The sequence below is a fragment of the Mobula birostris genome, chromosome 3 (assembly GCF_030028105.1).
Source record: "Mobula birostris isolate sMobBir1 chromosome 3, sMobBir1.hap1, whole genome shotgun sequence".
NCBI classification, from domain to species: Eukaryota; Metazoa; Chordata; class Chondrichthyes; order Myliobatiformes; family Myliobatidae; genus Mobula; species Mobula birostris.
In genome coordinates, this window is record NC_092372.1 from 118,226,188 (window position 1) to 118,244,898 (window position 18,711).

The 18,711-nt window shown below is 41.2% G+C and overlaps 1 protein-coding gene across 3 annotated transcripts in view; it reads right to left on the bottom strand.

Moving 5' to 3' along the window:
* Positions 1-13,506: 13,506 nt before the first annotated feature.
* LOC140195238 (bile acid receptor-like) overlaps positions 13,507-18,711 on the bottom strand; it is a 129,369-nt gene continuing 124,164 nt past the window's right edge. For all 3 annotated transcript variants that reach the window (XM_072253251.1, XM_072253252.1, XM_072253250.1), the window contains one exon: positions 13,507-14,354. In XM_072253251.1, the coding sequence (XP_072109352.1) occupies positions 14,116-14,354 (239 nt within the window). In that variant the 3' untranslated portion in view covers positions 13,507-14,115. The remainder of the gene's footprint in view (positions 14,355-18,711) is intronic.

The window sequence follows — 18,711 nt, forward strand, 5'->3', positions numbered from 1 at the left end:
TCTAATCCTACGCACATCCCTACTGTGAAGAATGGTGGAGTAGTACCATACAATAGGGATGCTTATCAGCAGCAGAAAACTGAAAATCTGCAGATGCTGGAAATCCAAGCAACACACACAAAATGCTGGAGGAACTCAGAAGGCCAGGCAGCATCTATGAAAAAAGTACAGTCGATGTTTTGGGCCTAAACTCTTCAGCAGGACTGGAGAAAAAAAACTGAGGAGTAGATTTAAAAGGTGGGGGGAGGGGCGAGAGAGCTAGCAGGTGGTAGGTGAAACCTGGAGGGGGAGGGATGAAGTAAAGAGCTGGGAAGTTGATTGGTGAAAGAGACAGAAGGCCATGGAAGAAAAAGGTGGAAGGAGCACCAGTGGGAGGCATTGGGTGGGCAAGGAGATAAAGAGAGAGAGAAAAAGGGTTCTAGTAAGTACTGAGCAAAGGAGGATGAATACCTTTGAACTGCTGACATTTCAGTTTGTGACTTTTTAGTTTTTCATGTTTTACAATTTCCCCTGTTTTTTGGGCTCTTCTGTGAAAAGAAGAGCAAGTGATTCACAAATAAAAATTCTTAGCTAAATTGATCAAAATGCTTGGTTGTAATATTCATTTATGCAAACAAAGGGTTGGGTGTTGAACACTTTTACAAAGCACTGCATTTATAGGCCTCTGCCAGTAGTCAGAATGTGTAGGCAGATGAGCCACCATATATTAATGATTATAACGTTTCTGGAGTGGATTTTGAGAGACAGGATCTCGCTGCATTTGGAAATATCGAGGAACAGGCAGCACGGCTTTGTGCATCAGAAATCATGGCTCATGAATTTAATATTTTTGAAAAGTTGATCAAGAGAATTAATGAGGGGAGGGTGGTAGACATTATCTATAAAGACTTTAGTAGGACCTTTGACAAAGTCCTATATGATAGGCTAATGAGGAAGATTGGATCACATGAGAGCCAGGGTAAGCTAGCCAAATGGAATTAAACAAGGGTAGGTCTTGCACAGTGAATGGTGGAGCCCTGAAGAGTGATGCAGAACAGAGGGACAAAGGGGAACAGGTATATAGTTCCCTGAAAGCAGAGAAACAAGCAGATGTGGCAGTGAAGAAGGTATTTGGCATGCTGGCCTTCAAATTTAATTGTCATTCAGCCATACGTAAATACCCATGAATACAGCCAAACGAAACAGTGTTACTCTGGGGTCAAAGTGCAAAACACAGTACCAATATCAAACATAGCATAAGGCATATATAAGATAGCAAATACATAAGACTGCAGTAAAATTCAGTCACACAAAAACTCCAGGATCCTGAGAACATGAATGTTGCAGCAATCTATAATTGAACATGATACGGCTTGTCTTTTGTCATGCAAACACTGCGGAGGGGGGGGGGGGCACCACTGACTACAGCCTGACACTGTGCCACACCACCTCCGATGTGTCTCTCTCCTGGGCGGCTGTAAACAGACGACACCATGATGTGAGGCCATGTGGCTCCCCTGGGATCCGCCAATAAATTGACTGAATCAGACTTGCAGCATCCAACACCATGTCCAACAGGGTCTTGCAATCACAAGAAAAGCGATTAGGATGATCACTTGCTGTTTGACTGCATACTACCTACGTGAACTGACTCCGATACCTCTCCGACACAGGCTGCAGGACGATTTGCACCAAGTCCAGCTCCTTCACTTTCTCCACCAATGAGAAAATCGCCGATGGGCTAGACCTGCAGTACCTTAAGTTCTTAATGTCGATCAGGGTCTTGCAATCATACAAAATACATTTAAAAAAGACCTTTGGTTGACCCCCCTAGAAGCCGCTGCATCCGAGCGCATTGCCATCATACCAAAAGAAAAGGTAATTGCTGAAGGCATTGAGTACAGGAGTTGGGATTTTGTATTACAGTTGTACAGGACTTTAGTGAGACCACACTTAAGAGTATTGTGTGCAGTTCTGGTTATCCATTTATAAGAAGGATGTCACTAAGCAGGAAAGGGGTCAAAAAAAGATTCATGAGGATGTTACTAGTACTGGAGGACTTGAATGAGAAAGAGAAGCTAGATAGGCTGTGATTTTTTTCCAGAGTGGTTTTAGAAAGGGAAGGAATTCCATGGACTCAGTGATTATGTTAGAGACTGAAATAAGGAAGGCCCAGGCAAATAAAGAGTCAGTAGTGGCAGTGTTCTTTGACATTGAAAAAGCCTATGATATGATGTGGAAGGAAGGATTATTAATTAAACTGCACAAGATGGGGGTTGGTGGGAGAGTTTTTAATTGGATTAAAGATTTTTTGTTTGGTAGAAAAATTCAAGTTCGGATTGGATCAGAATTATCAAAACAGTACATAGTGGAAAATGGCACACCTCAAGGTAGTGTGATTAGCCCGTTACTTTTCATCATTATGATCAATGATGTCTTCACAAAGGTACCAGTGGATATAGGTAGGTCACTGTTTGCGGATGATGGGGCCTTGTGGAAAAGAGGCAGGAACATGAACTATATAATCAGGAAACTACAAGAAGCAATTGATGAAGTGGTGGAGTGGGATTATGATTGGGGATGTAGATTTTCAGTAGATAAAACCCAAACTGTATTTTTTACCAGGAAAAGGGTTGAGGTAGGGAAGAAGTTAAGGATGTATGGGGTTGAATTAGAAAGGGTTGCATCATTTAAATTTCTGGGAGTTATATTTGATTCACGATTAACATGGGCAGACCACATTGAGGAGAAATGTAAAAAAGTAATAAATGTGATGAGATGTTTGACTGGTAGGGAATGGGGAGCAAGTTGTTCAGCTTTGAAGAGAATGTATGTGGTTTTAGTAAGATCTGTATTGGATTATGGAAATATAGTATATGGATCAGCAGCTAGGTCTCTTATAAGGAAACTGGATGTGATTCAGGCTCAGGCCTTGAGAGTGTGCAGTGGGGCTTTTAAAATGTCACCAGTGTCAGCCCTACAGGTAGAATTGGGAATAATGCCTTTGGAACTAAGAAGGATGCAACTGATGGCAAACTACTGGGCTAACTTGCAGGGGCACAATGATTCTCACCCTACTAAAGGAGTGTTGCAGGAGTGCTGGGAAAATGGGAGGTTTCAGAGGGATACCTTTAGTCGGGTAGGGAATGATATCGCGAAAGAATGTGGAGTGTTTGATCTGAGGATAAGTCCTTCAGTAGTTTATCCGGTTGTAGCTCCATGGAAGCTTGTATGGCCTGACATAGACTGGCATTTGTTAGAGGTAAAAAGGAAAGAAAGATATAAAACAGATTTGGTAAATGCATTTAACTGTCATGTGATGGAAAAGTATAGTGATTATACTCACATTTATACAGATGGTGCGAAGGAACCTGAAACAGGAGTGACAGGGTTTGGGGTGGTTATACCAGCAAAAGAAATTGGAATCAGCAGAAGAATATCTAATAAGTTAGGGGTGTTTACAGAGGAGATGCTGGCAGTGTTGGTTGCGTTGCAATGGGTGCAGAAAGCCAGACAAGCCAAAGCATTGATATGTTCAGATTCATCCTCAGTTCTAGTAAGTTTAAGGTCTTTTCACACAAACAGTCGGCAAGATGTATTTTATGAAGTCCTTCAGTTAGTTACAAGAATTGCAAATCAGGGAGGTCAGGTAAAATTTCTATGGGTTCCAGCACATGTAGGGGTGAAGGGGAATGAGAGGGTGGATGAGTTGGCAAAGAGGGCATTAAAGAAAGAAAATGTGGAAATGCACATTAGTATCAGTAAAGCAGAGGTTAAGTGTGTAATCTGGGAAAAAGTCAACCGAATGTGGCAAGAAAGATGGGACAGGGAGGGGAAAGGGAGGCATTTATATCAAATACAAAAGAGTGTTGCAGTTACTAGGGTAGGTAATGGAAACAGAAGAGAGGAAATTGTGTGGACTAGGTTAAGGCTGGGGCATTGTACATTAAACAAAACATTGAAAATGATAGGGAAACACCAGACAGGATTGTGTGAGGAATGTCAGGAAGAGGAGTCAGTAGAACATGTAGTTTTGTGTTGCAGGAAGTATGGGATACAGAGAGAGATGATGAGAAATAAATTAAGGGAGTTGGGGATGCTGGAATTCACATTAAAAGGGTTGCTGGGCATGGGTGAGAGAGCACAAGTCCGGGTATTTTTAGCGTTTTTAAGGGGTACAGAGGTTTTTTATAGAATATGATGAATAAACAGGAATAGGATACTAGGATGGTCAAAGATGGGAGGGTGAAGTGTAGGTTGTGTGTGTGTGTGTGTGTGTGTGTGTGTGATTGGGTGAAGGGATTTAGAATGTATGTCTAGTGCACATTCTGGAGCAGAGGGTGGCGGTAATGCACCATTAAGCTGGATGCCAACCGCCGTAAAACAAGATAGAGAGAGAGAGACTTTTTTCCCTAAAGTGGAAGCGGCTAAGGGTGACCTTTTAGCGGTTTATATAAAATCATGATTGGAATAGATAAAGCAGATGGTCACAGTCTTTTTCCCAGGAAAGTCTAAAACTAGAGACATAGTTTGAAGGTGAGAGGGAAAGAAAGTTTTTCAGAGTATGGCAGGTATATGGAAAGAATATATATTAGAGGAAGCAGTAGAGATGGGTACAATAACGAAGTCTTTAGGATATTTAGACAAGTACATATGTTGGAAGGGATCAAGAGGACTATGGGTCAAGCGCAAGCAAATGGGAGGAGTCACCTTGGTGACTCATACTCCAGGCTAATATTTTCCTGTCAAATGGCCATGTTCAAGTACGTTTATTTTCAAAGAATAGATTAATTATGCAATGTTATTTGCTTGTTTATAGGTAGCCACAAAGCAAGAAACCCAAAAGAATCCAATTTCAAGGAAAACAAGAATAAAAATAAAAATAAAAGACCAACCCTCGATGCGTAACACAAAGAAAAAAATACAAGTCATGCAAACAATTGAAGCGAACAACAGCATTCAAAACCAAAAATGAGTCCTCAGATCCGAACGCCAGGGCAGTTGTCAGTTCATCATATTAGCGGGCACAGAGCATAGCAGCCGGGCAGACTTCGTAGCCTCAGCGCCATGGAGATGACCATTGTGGAGAACGTGCGAAATCGGCTCTCATCCCAAACAACACCGTCTTTTCAGTCATCAGGACTGCTGTTTAAATTGACCAAACGACGAACAGCAAAAGGCTCCGCGCCCTGAAGAGAGGAGTGAAGACAGCCCAAACACCTTTTGCCTCAGATCTGGGCGGGCGTTTCAATTGTCTAAACAAAGCATTGTACCGTGAACTAGGGCCAAGGCACCACTGCTGAGGAACTAGACAGGGATGTGTGTTCCAGTTCGTTCCCAAAAGTAAAAGCTTACGCTTCAAGAGAAAACAAACTGCCAAATTAACTAATGGACTAACTTCCAATTTAATTATGAAATCCAATGATCATTTTAATGAAAGTGACTTCGTGGGTTTTCTCACAGCTTCGAGTGATGTCAGGTGTGAAAACCACATAGTCACTTTCAGTCAAATGACCACTGGATTTCGCTCATTTCCGAACTCCATTGGTCAGTCGGGCAGGGGGGGTCTATACTTACTTTAGGCTTTGAAATGGAGACAATAACGGACTGCCCCCCCCCACCCGTCTCCGGGTACCGCCGGGCTGGAGAAGGAGAAAGAGTCCGCTCGGCTCGGCTTCGGCTAACCGACAGCCTCGCGCAACTCAGTTGGCGCCGGCGGGACCCGCTCGAGACGGGCAGCCTCGGCCCACTGCGCATGCCCGGGCCCTTCAAACGGGGCTCCTGGCGCGAAATAGAGAACGCGCGTCGGCCCGTGACTGAGTTCAGCGAAACTTTGTGATGCCCAGGACTTTGAATCTTTCCCGACATACGGAAGGCATTGGTTTTATTGTTTTTAGTTGTAAAAATACCCATGTTTCAACAATAGATCCAAATGCTGAAGTGTTTTCACTTTTGGAAAGCTAAGACAAAATAATTGACATAGTGGTCAGGCTACGAAGGGTCCAAATAAACATTTTATTATCAGGGCATAGACAAGTAAAATGTAGCAAACAAAGTACATCGAGAAAAATTTGTATCGTTTATTTTTGGAAATGACTGCAGTTTAACATTGGGGGCACTGTGTTCTTGAATGATAAAACCATTTCAAACACGCAGTTGCTTGCACTTTCAGTGGTGATGAATTTCCGACGTTGTTTCCCAACGGCAAGGAATTAGGACTTGTGTATAATACAGTACAAGGTAATGGGCCAGTCTCCGGCATCTGTGAAGATTATATGAAATGATTTTCAGTAGATAAAGGGGAGGAAAGGAGAATGATTTCCTTATTTCTAAAATTTAGCTATTAACCCCTTATTCAAAGAAAATACAGGACAGCTAAGTTTACTTTCAAAATATGGTTGTATTTTAATTACAAAAGGCAAGTATTTCCATCTTTAAATGCTGGACATTTTTTCTTCATTTGTCCATAAAGTGTGACAGCATGTACAATGGTGTCTTGATGGAAGGTGACTGACAGGAAATAATAAAGTAGTGATGGGAGTGTGATGGGGTGGGTTCCTGGGTGAGGGTGTTGAGCATCCTTAACTGCTTGTTTTTGAGTGTGGTGGTCCTTTTGTCTTTGTGGATGCTATGTGGCCCCCTCCCAGATGGGAGTGGGGAAAACAGTCCATGAGTATGGTTGGTGGGGTCCTTCATGATATTGCTGCATTTTTCTGGCACCTTTCTGTATATATGTCCTTGATGGTGGGTAAGCTGGTGCCAGTGATGCGTTAGGCAGCTTAAACTACCCATCGTAGAGACTTCCTGTCTGCCGCAGTGCAGTTTTTCGTACCATGCAGGATGTAGCTTGTTAAGATGCTCTCCATGAGTATAGATGTGCATTGTCCAGCCATCTTCAGCCTTCTCAGAAAGTAGAGGCATTGGTGAGCTTTCTTAACTGGAGGATGTGTTCTGGGACCATGAGAAGTTGTATGGGATGTGCACTAGCGGGAGCTTGAAGCTGCTTGCCTATTCCACTGCTGTGGCACCAAGGTAGAGAGGGGTGTGAGTTCTTCTGAAGTTGCTAACTTTGTTGGCGGTGAGCCCCACTACTATCATGTCATCGGCGAATTTGATAATGTGATGACTCAGATGTTCCTGTCTGTAACAGTGCAATGAGAGACATGCCCAAGCCCAGGTTGTCCCGGGATAGTCCCCATTGCCTAGTCTAGGTAGTGGCTGAGCTTGTGGACCAGGGCCTACCATCAGACAGTTGAGTGTGAGGAATTAAGTTCTTGCTTTGAGTTTTAAGCCAAATGTTCCATAGTGCTACCCCGAGTCTCTATGCAGCACAGAGTTAAGAGTAAACTAGGTGATGTGTCTGTTGGCTTTATGGGAAAATTAGCATCTCCTGTCCAACAACATGCATTTCCGATGTAGGAAATCAAGCACATTACAAGATTATCAACAACCATATGTTTCACAACTCTGATATACGTTGTAATATTCCGTGGTTGGCTGGAATCCTAATCTGAGACCTCAGTGTTGCAAGAGAATTTATCTTTCAGAAAGCTTAATTAACCATATAACAATTACAGCATGGAAACAGGCCATCTCGCCCCTTCTAGTCCGTGCCGAACTCTTACCCTCACCTAGTCCCACCGACCTGCACTAAGCCCATAACCCTCCATACCTTTCCCATCCATATATCTATCCAATTTAACTTTAAATGACAACATTGAACCTGCCTCAACCTCTTCTGCTGGAAGCTCGTTCCACACAGCTACCACTCTCTGAGTAAAGAAGTTCCCCCTCATGTTACCACTAAACTTTTGTCCTCTAATTCTCAACCCATGTCCTCTTGTTTGAATCTTCCCCACTCTCAATGGAAAAAGTCCAACCACGTCAACTCTATCAATCCCCCTCATAATTTTAAACACTTCTATCAAGTCCCCCCTCAACGTTCTACGCTCAAAAGAATAAAGACCTAACTTGTTCAACCTTTTTCTGTAACTTAGGAGATGAAACCCAGGCAACATTTTAGTAAACCTCCTCTGTACTCTCTCAATTTTATTGACATCTTTCCTATAATTCGGTGACCAGAACTGTACACAATACTCCAGATTTGGCCTTACCAATGCCTTATATAAATTCAACATTACATCCCAACTCCTATACTCAATGCTCTGATTAATAAAGGCCAGCAAACCAAAAGCTTTCTTCACCATCCTATCCACATGAGATTCCATCTTCAGGGAACTATGCACCATTATTCCTAGATCCCTCTGTTCTAAAGCATTCTTTAATGCCCTACCATTTACCATGTATGTCCTATTTTGATTAGTTCTACCAAAATGTAGCACCTCACATTTTTCAGCATTAAACTCCATCTGCCAACTTTCAGCCCACTCTTCTAACTGTCCTAAATCTCTCTGCAAGTTTTGAAAACCTACCTCATCATCCACAACACTGCCTATCTTAGTATCATCTGCATACTTACTAATCCAATTTACCACCCCATCATCCAGATCATTAATATATATTACAAACAACATTGGACCCAGTACATATCCCTGAGGCACACCGCTACACACCATCCTCCAATCTGACACACAGTTATCCACCACTACTCTCTGGTGTCTCCCATCTAGCCACTCCTGAATCCATTTTACTACTTCCTTATTAATGCCTAACGATTGAACCTTCCTAACTAACCTTCCATGTGAAAACTTGTCAAAAGCCTTACTCAAATCCATATAGACAACATCCACCGCTTTACCCTCGTCAACTTTCTTAGTAACCTCATCAAAAAATTCAGTAAGGTTTTTCAAACATGACCTTCCACACACAAATCCATGTTGACTGTTCCGAATCAGACCCTGTCTATCCAGAAAATTATAAATACCATCTGTAAGAATACTTTCCATCAATTTACCCACCACTGATGTCAAACTCACAGGCCAATAATTGCCAGGTTTACTCTTAGAACCCTTTTTAAACAATGGAACCACATGAGCAATACGCCAATCCTCTGGCACCATCCCCGTTCCTAATGACATTTGAAATATTTCTGTCAGAGCCCCTGCTATTTCTACACTAACTTCTCTCAAAGTCCTAGGGAATATCTTGTCTGGACCCGGAGACTTATCCACTTTTATATTCCTTCAAAGTGCCAGTACTTCCTCTTCTTTAATTGTCATACTTTCCATAACTACCTACTTGTTTCCTTTACCTTACGCAACTCAATATCCTTCTCCTTAGTGAATACCGAACAAAAGAAATTGTTTAAAATCTCCCCCATCTCTTTTGGCTCCGCACATAGCCGTCCACTCTTATTCTCCAAGGGACCAATTTTATCCTTCACTATCCTTTTGCCACTAATATAACTGTAGAAACCCTTTGGATTTATTTTCACCTTACTTGCCAAAGCAGCCTTATATCTTTTAGCTTTTCTAATTTAAGATTCTTTTTACATTCTTTATATTCCTCGAGTACCTCATTAACTCCAAGCTGCCTATATTTATTGAAGATCTCTCTCTTCTTCTGAACCAAGTTTCTAATATCTCTTGAAAACCATGGCTCTCTCAAACTTAACCTTTCCTCTCAACCTAACAGGAACATAAAGATTCTGAACCCTCAAAATTTCACCTTTAAATGACCTCCATTTCTCTGTTACATTCTTCCCATAAAACAAATTTTCCCAATCCACTCCTTCTAAGTCCCTTCACACTTCCTCAAAGTTAGCCTTTCTCCAATCAAAAATCTCAATCCTAGGTCCAGTCCTATCCTTCTCCATAATTATATTGAAACTAGTGGTATTGTGATCACTGGACCCAAAGTGCTCCCCAACACATACCTCCGTCACCTGCCCTATCTCATTCCCTAACAGGAAATCCAACACCGCCCCTTCTCTAGTTGGTACCTCTATGTATTGCTTCAAAAAACTATGTATTGCACACATTTTACAAACTCCAAACCATCCAACCCTTTTACGGAATGGGCTTCCCAGACTATGTGTGGAAAATTAAAATCTCCCACAATCACAACCTTGTGCTTACTACAGGTATCTGCTATCTCCTTACAAATTTGCTCCTCCAGTTCTCGGTCCCCATTAGGTGGTCTATAATTTACCCCTATAAGTGTCACAACACCTTTCCTATTCCTCAATTCCACTCAAATAGCCTCCCTAGACGAGTCCACTAATCTATCCTGCCAGAGCACTGCTGTTATGTAATCTCTGACAAGCAATGCAACACCTCCCCCTCTTGTCCCTCCTATTCCATCACACCTGAAGCAATAAAATCCTGGAATATTTAGTTGCCAATCACACCCCTCCTGCAACCACGTTTCACTAATAGCTACAACATCATATTTCCATGTATCAATCCATGCTCTAAGCTCATCCACCTTTCTTACAATGCTCCTAGCATTAAAATAGATGTACTTAAGAAACTCTCCACCTCCCACTCTCTGTTTATCCTTAATTGAGCAAACAACTTTATCTTCTTCTTTTTCCCTACGTCAACCTCCCCTCTCCTAGTCTCCTTAATTTGATTACCTCCTTCCAACCATTCTAGTTTAAAGTCACCTTAGTAGCCCTTGCAAATCTCCCCGCCAGGATATTGGTCCCCCTATGATTCAAGTGCAACCCGTCCCCTTTGTACAGGTCATGCCTGCGCCAATAGTGGTCCCAATGATCCAAAAACCCAAATCCCTGCCCCTTGCTCCAATCTCTCAGCCACACATTTATCCTACATCTCATTGCAGTTCCTGCTCTCACTGTCGCGTAGCACAGGCAGTAATCCCGAGATTACTACCTTCGATATCCTTTTTCTCAACTCCCTTCCTGACTCCCTATATTCTTCTTTCAGGACCCTTTTCCAACCTATGTCATTTGTACCTATATGTACCACGACCTCTGGCTCCTCTCCCTCCAACTTCGAGATCTCTTGGACTCGATCAGAAACATCACGGACCCTGGCACCAGGGAGGCAAACTACCATCCGGGTCTCCTGACTTCGTCCACAGAATCATCCATCTGACCCCCTAACTATTGAGTCTACTATTACTATTGCCCTCCTCTTCCGTTCCCTATCCTTCTTAGCTACAGGGCTGGACTCTGTGCCAGAGGCACGGCCAATGTTGCTTCCCCCAGGTAAGCTGTCCCCCCCAACAGTACTCAAACAGGAGTACTTATTGTCAAGGGGCACAGACACAGCCACAGGAGTACTCCAGTGTGACCACCTGCCTGTAACTTCTCTCTATCAGCTCTTCACTCTCCCTGATAAGACGAAGGTCATCGAGCTGCAGCTCCAGTTTCCTAACGCGGTCTCTTAGGAGCTGCATCTCGACGCACCTGGCGCAGATGTGGATGTCCAGAAGGCTTGGAGACTCCACTACCTCCCATATCTGGCACTGAGAACAACAAGCTGCCCTCACACTCATACTTTCCCCTCTCTTCAAATAACAGTGGAAAAAAATGAATAACCAAGCCCTCTTCGCCTCGCCCGTTTAGCCAAAGCCCTTAAGCCTTCACTCTGCTCCTGGCTCACTCCACAGCCCGCAAACTACGGGCTTGAGATCAGTTTGAGATGAAAGTGATATTCAATTGACAGACAAATAAAATTCCTCTCCGTGTACCCAATTGATCTGATCTTCTGGAGTAAGTAGAAAACTAAAAAAGGAACCCACGAACAAAATAGTTGCCAAAGTAGATCAATCAGACCTTCAAGCATGACCTGCCACTCAGTATGATCTTGACTAATTTACCCAAGGACTCAACTCCTTCTCTGTGTCAGATACTCATAGCCCTCAATTCCCCAGTCTTTCAAAAAATGTAGCTACCTCCAGGTTACTCAGCCGGTTTAAGCAAAGAATTCTAACATTCTCAACAGTATTTACAAGAAGAAATTTCTATGGCCTTGTTTTAGATGACCAATGTCTTATTTTGTAGACCTAGTCTCAATGAAGGTTATCAACCTGAGACATTGACCATTTCCCTCCACAGGTAATAAAACACAAGAAATTCTGCGGACGCTGGAAATCTATGGTAACACACACAAAATGCTGGAGAAACTTAGCAGGTCAAGCAGCATCCATGGAAATGAACAAAGAGTCGATGTCTCGGGCCTAGACCCTTCTACAGGACTGGAAAGGAAGAGGGAACATGGCAGAATAAAAAGGTGGAGGAGAGAAAGAAAGATAGCTGGAAGGTGATAGGTGGAGCCTGGTGTGTGGGAAAGGTAAAGAGCTGGAGAAGAGGGAATCTGATAGGGGTGGAGAGTGGACTATAGGAAAAGGGAAGGAGGAGGGGCACTAAGAGAAGAGATAGGCAGATGAGAAGCCAGAATGGGGAATAGAATAGGGGATGAGGAAGAATATTTTCTTACCAGATGGAGAAATCTGTATTCATGCCACCAGTTTGGAGGCTACCCAGACAGAATATAAGGTGTTAAGATTGAGATTGAGATTGTTTACCTTGAGATTGGCCTCATTGTGACACGAGAAGCACTAGATACAATGGATGACCCCAGCAGATTTCAGGTGTAGTGTTGCCTCACCTGGAAGGACTTTTTGGGGCCCTGAATGGAGGTGGCACTTTGACCACTTGCAGGGATATGTGCCTGGAGGGAGATTAGTGGGGAGGGACAAATGGACAAGGGAATCATGGGGAGCAATCCTTGCAGAAATCGGAGAGAGGTGGGGAGTTAAGATGTGCTTAGTGGTAAAATCCCTTTGGTGTGGTGGAAGCTGCGGAGAATGATGTGTTGGATGTGGATGCTCATGGGGTAGTAGGTGAGGACAAGAGGAACTCTATCACTGTTACAGCGGAGGGAAGATGGGGTGATCAGTGGGTCAGGCATCATCCCTCCACAGATGCTGCCTGACCTGTGGATTTCTTCCAACGGTCTATTTTTTTCTGGCTTAGCTTGTACCTATGCCCCCTTGTACAAAATTCTCCCATTACTGAAACCACTTTGTGCTACTCCTGCACCTATTGTCTGTTGTTTATTATGTGGAATATCAGCCATGATCCCAGTGAATAGTGGTGCTGGCTCGATGGGCCAAATGGCCTACTCCTGCACCCATTTGTCTATCTCCCATGTTATGGTCCCTTATGATCTTATGTGCTTCAATAAGATTACTCTTCATTCTCATAATCACCAGAGAATACATATCAAATTGTTTAGCCTCTCTTGAAAAGGCAATCCTCTGATCCCAGAAATAAGTCCAGTGACTATGTATCCCCTTATGTGAGGAGTCCAAAATAGGTTTGATCTCACCAACACCCAATCCAACTCTAGTAATCAATTGGTGAAAAAAACAAACTAAGAAATAACTCAGAAGGAGACCAAAAGCCCACGTAGACAATGAATTTTCTTCTTTTGTAGTGACAGTACAAAGTCCCCAACATTCCATTTAATTTGTCTTACTGAATGTAGAACTACAGTTAATTGAGTTAGTTTTTTATATTTAATTATGCTATATGATACCCTTTGTAGATTTTATTTATTCCTACTGTTTTCAATTAAAATTCAAAATAGTGTATAATAGTTTATTGAATATTCATAAATTCTAGCATTTCAAGATATGTTACATTTTCTTCTATGAACCATCGACACATAATAAGTTTGATAAAACAATCTGAAATGCATTTTGGTGACTTGGCAAATCCATACTTTGTTTATTCCAGCATTGTGTAATAGTTTATATAAAATCATATTAAAATTAACAAGGATTATAAGAATGTAAAAATAGCTGGGAAATACAATTATCCAAAAGCTGATTTTATATCTATTGCTCTAGTTAAAAATTGTCTACAAACTCCCTGGAACAGATCAGTTCATTTAAAGCAAATGAATAAATCTATTGTAATTACTGATGGGTCATCCTAGTACTGCATAGCAATAGATACTTTACACAGTAGGTGACGAGGTGATGGTCAGTATAATAAACTAAAGTTAAACTACATTAAGTAAACTTTAGTGACTGTAATGAGTACAGGGACAGTTGATTTGAGAAAGTAGCTGCTGAATGAAGTTAAAGGGAAATCTTGCATCTTTTATTCTGTCATAAAATTGTACTACAAAATAAAAGCCTGGTTTACACTTGCACTGATGAGTCCAAAAGTATATAACAATGCTCTGCTGTAATCCTTCATTGTACGTCCCAAATTTCACAGAGCAAGGGTGTAAGTTTCTGATCCTTCATCTTCCAAGACATCAATACTTCAGAATGATTGTGGTTAAGAGTTCTAAGCTGAGTAAGTCGACCCAAAAGACGAGCAAAGCGCTGTGGACTTTCAGGATGATGGATCTTGGAATACTTGTATAAAATCTCCAAAAGAGGCTCCTGTAATTTTTCCACATGCATTTTATTCTTTAAATAAGGTCGATCTGAAGAAAAGAAATTAGCCTTAAGTTGTGACAATGATCAGTGGCATGATTTGACTGCAACAATACATGTACAATTTTTTTAGTCAAGACATTAAATTATACTTTAGGAAAGTGTTAAAAAGAAAATCTGGCAGCAAGCTTTGGAACATACCCAACAATGCCCTCCAATTTTATGGAACTTACTAAAGGAAAATCCCACCATCAATGGTGACTGAATTTTCTTTCTGTCTCTCTCAAGCTCATGCATAACGTCAAAATAATATCTAAGCCCACCTTTGCTGTTGCGTTCTCATAAAAAGTATTCAAATGGATGAAGCAAAGGGTATAGTGTTAAAATGGCACAAAAATTATAGTTGCAAATAGGATCCTTCTGGACAGTTAATTTCGTTCCCTATTGTGACAGAACAGTTGAAAATTCCAAATCGCAGACTTAAGAAATTTCTAGGTTTTTTGGGCTTTCAAAAGTCAATCTATTTCTTGACCTCCCCACCAGTAAATAAAGCAATCATTCGAAAGTTCCAATGACTCTCAACTTAACCATCTAAGTTTTGTGTCTTCTCATGCAATAAGTGAAGGTTTTCTAAATACTTACCAATGGCACAGCTACACATACTCACGTCAACCTGAATGATTTTTGAATTTTACTTTCTCAAAGTTCAAAGTAAGTTTATTATCAAAGTATATATATGTCACCATATGCAACCCTGAAATTCATTTTCTTGTGGGCATACTCAGCCAATCTATAGAATGGTTACTATAACAGGATCAATGAAAGATCAACCAAAGTCCTACTTGAGCTACTCAGTCCTACATGTGAAGCCATACTGCAAATATTTTCTACTTATTTTCTAAGTTCAAAGTAAATGTATTATTAAAGTACATATACATCGCCATACACAACCCTGAGATTCATTTTCTTGTGGGCATCCTCAATAAATCCATCATGGAATAATAACCACGTAATAGAATCAATAAAAGACCACACCAACTTGGGCATTTAACCAATGTGCAAAAGATAACAAACTGTGCAAATACAAAAAGAAATAATAATAAATAAATATTGAGAACATGAGATGAAGAGTGATTGAAAGTGAATCCCTAGGTTTTTGGAACATTTCAATGACAGTGCAAGTGAAGCTGTGTGAAGTTATCCTTTTTGGTTCAAGAGCCTGATGGTTGAGGGGTAATAACTGTTCCTGAACCTGGTGGTGTGAGACCTGAAACAGATATTACCTGTCACCTTAACTAAGGAATAATTAATATTTTTAGAAAAAAATGCTTGTACACTGTAGTAGTTCAATTGTTTTTCCTTAAGTTAGTTGTGGCACAAAATGACATAAGTAGTAAATCCTATGTGGTTTATTGTTTTAATGTTACGAGGATAAAGTCACAAGAATAAATAATATGGTTATAAGAAAGCTACTTCAATATTTTTTGATATTTGCTCTTAGCATCACACATGAGGAGTAGCTTGACATGTAAACAAAGAATGGCAATGGGGTAATTCTGATACAGAATAATAGCTTAAAGATTTGGGTTGTAGAAATATGAATTACAAAAAATTTAGTGTAAACTCATGATAAAAATGAAAACTCTAAGAGTCAAAAAAAATGGAAGGATTAATAAGTGAGGCACCATAATAGGCATGATTTCCTAGTAGCTACCCATTCCAGTTCAACTTCTAATTTCTATTCCGACATGTCGGCCCATGGCCTCCTGTATGGTCATGGTGAGAGTGCTCTGAGGTTAGAGGAGAACACCTATTCTGCCTGGGTAGCCTCCGACCTGATGGCATGAACATCGATTTCTCAAATTCAATAATTTCTACTCCCTCTCCTTTCTCTCTTTTTCCATTCCCCATTCTGATGCCCCTCCTACACATTCTTTTCTCCTGACCTGCCCATCACCTCCCTCTGGTGCCCCTCTACTTACCTTTTTTCCCTTTTTCTACTGCCCCCCCATCAAATTACTTCTTTGTCAGCCCTTTACCTTTTCCACTTATCACCTCCCAGTATTCTTCACCTATTGCCTGTCAGCTTGTATTCCTTCCCCTCTGCCAACCTTCTTCCCCCTTCCTTTTCAGTCCTGATGAAAAGTCTTGGCCCAAAATGTCAACTATTTATTCCCCTCCATAGATGCTGCCTGACCTGCTGAGTTCCTCCCTCATTTTGGGTGCATTGGTATGGAAGGATTACATTTACTGATATGTAAAATATAGAAAGTTCTCATACATGGTGGCAAAGTGGTTAGCATGATGCTTTACAGCACCAGCTATAAGAGGTTTGTACATTCTCCAACTGACCATATAGATTTCCTCCAGTTGCTCTCGTTTTTCCTCACACATTCCAAACCTTTATTGAGTTAGAGTTACTAAATTGTGGGTATGCTATGTTGGAGCCTGAAGCATAGCAACACTTGCAGGCTGCCCCCAGCACTATCTTTTTTAACATTTTTAACATTTAAGAATAAATTGGACAGATACATGGATGAGAGGTGTATGGAGGGATATGGTCTGTGTGCAGGTCAGTGGGACTAGGCAGAAAATGGTTCGGCACAGCCAAGAAGGGCCAAAAGGCCTGTTTCGGTTCTGTAGTTTTTCTATGGTTTCTATCCTTAGACTGTAATGGTTGTTGAGGCAAATAAGGCATTTCACTGTATGTTTTGATGTATATGTGACAAATAAACTAATCATAGCTTTATTTTTGTCTTTAGCTTTGTACTTGCCACCTCTGGATTAAAGAGGGCATGACTGAAGCAGACAACCAATTAAACTTTAGCTGTTGATTTGTTTACTTATGTTTCGTAATGGGTATAGCTTGATTTTCGCTGTTTACCAAGCTTGACTTTGACTAGCTATATCTCTCTGGTGTCAGGAAAACTGCAGCTGAACTTAAGCAAGACCCTTAACAGTGTTGATGAGGAAAGGGATCTTGTGGTCCAAGTTCATACCTCCCTGAAAGTGGCTATGCATGTTGATAGAATGGTTAAGAAGACATATGGCATGTTTGCCTATATTAGTCGAAGCACTGAGTTCAAAAGTCTGGAGGTTATATTGAAGCTTTATAAAACTCTAGTTAGGCCACAGCTGGAGTATAACAGAGTTCCAGTCATAGGAAGGACGTCAAGGACTTGGAAAGAATGCAGAAGAGGTTTACCAGGATGTTGCCTAATTTAAAAAAAACATATACTATAACAAGAGGTTGGACAAAGTTGGGTTGCTTTCTCCAGAATGGCAGAGGCTGATGAGAGAGCTGATAGAAGTTTATAAGATTACGAAAGGCATAGATAAGGCAGTCTGTATCTTTTTTCCCCAGGGTGAAATTGTCTAATATTAGAGGACATGCAGGGGGAAATTTTAAAAGAGATGTGAGAGGCAAGTTTTTTTCCCAGAGAGTAGTGGATGCCTGGAATGCTCTGGTTGGGATGGTAAATTAGGTAGATACATTAGGGAATTTTAGGAGACGTTTAGGTAGACACATGAATGTGAGGACAATGGAGTGATATGGATATTGTGCAGGCATAAGTTTAGTTAGCTTTTGATTACTGATTTATTTGGGTTCATCACTACATTGTGGGCTTATTACTTGCTGTACTGTGCTATGTTCAAACAAATGCACAGACTATCTTGTGGAATAGTTAGTTGCCTTTCCACCATTACTTGTAGGCTAGGGGGAGAAGGAATGCTTTCTTCCACTCTCTGTGCTAATGTTTGCACCCTGCAATGATAAGTACACTCTCTTTCCGCTATTGGTAACCTTCCCCGTTGCCCTTACAATCTCCATGTCCCCACAGCGCCCACCACTGACAGCCTTCCCTTGATCACCAACACCGTAGTTAGGCTTTATGGAGCACTTTAAAGAAGCAAGAAATGGAGATGCAATTCCAGGGTATATCATCTTGTTGGCTGTTGGTGGTGGAATGACTAAAATTAGGAATATGCATGATGTAGGAGTTTACAGAGTTTGAATGAATATAAATACATGATGGATGGGAGAGGTACCACGGACCAGCTGAAAGCACATTGAATTAGCTGGATAATAAAATATATATACAAAGCTGTGCATTTCATCAGTAGATGAGCTGTCACAGTTGCGGTCAGTTAATGAGGTAGTGATAGGGCAAATATTTAGACTAATCAAACAGGACACCTAGATTGTGAGTCAATAGGATAAAATTGGATACAGAAAATAAAAACGAAATGTTGGAAATACTAACAGACTAGGCCATGTATACAGAGAGAGAGAGAGAAAGAATTAATATTTCAAGTTGATTATCTATAATCAGAACATTTGCTCCAAAAACATTGTGAATGAATTTGTTTAGTTTAGGTCATTTGCCAGGGAAGGAGATAGAAATT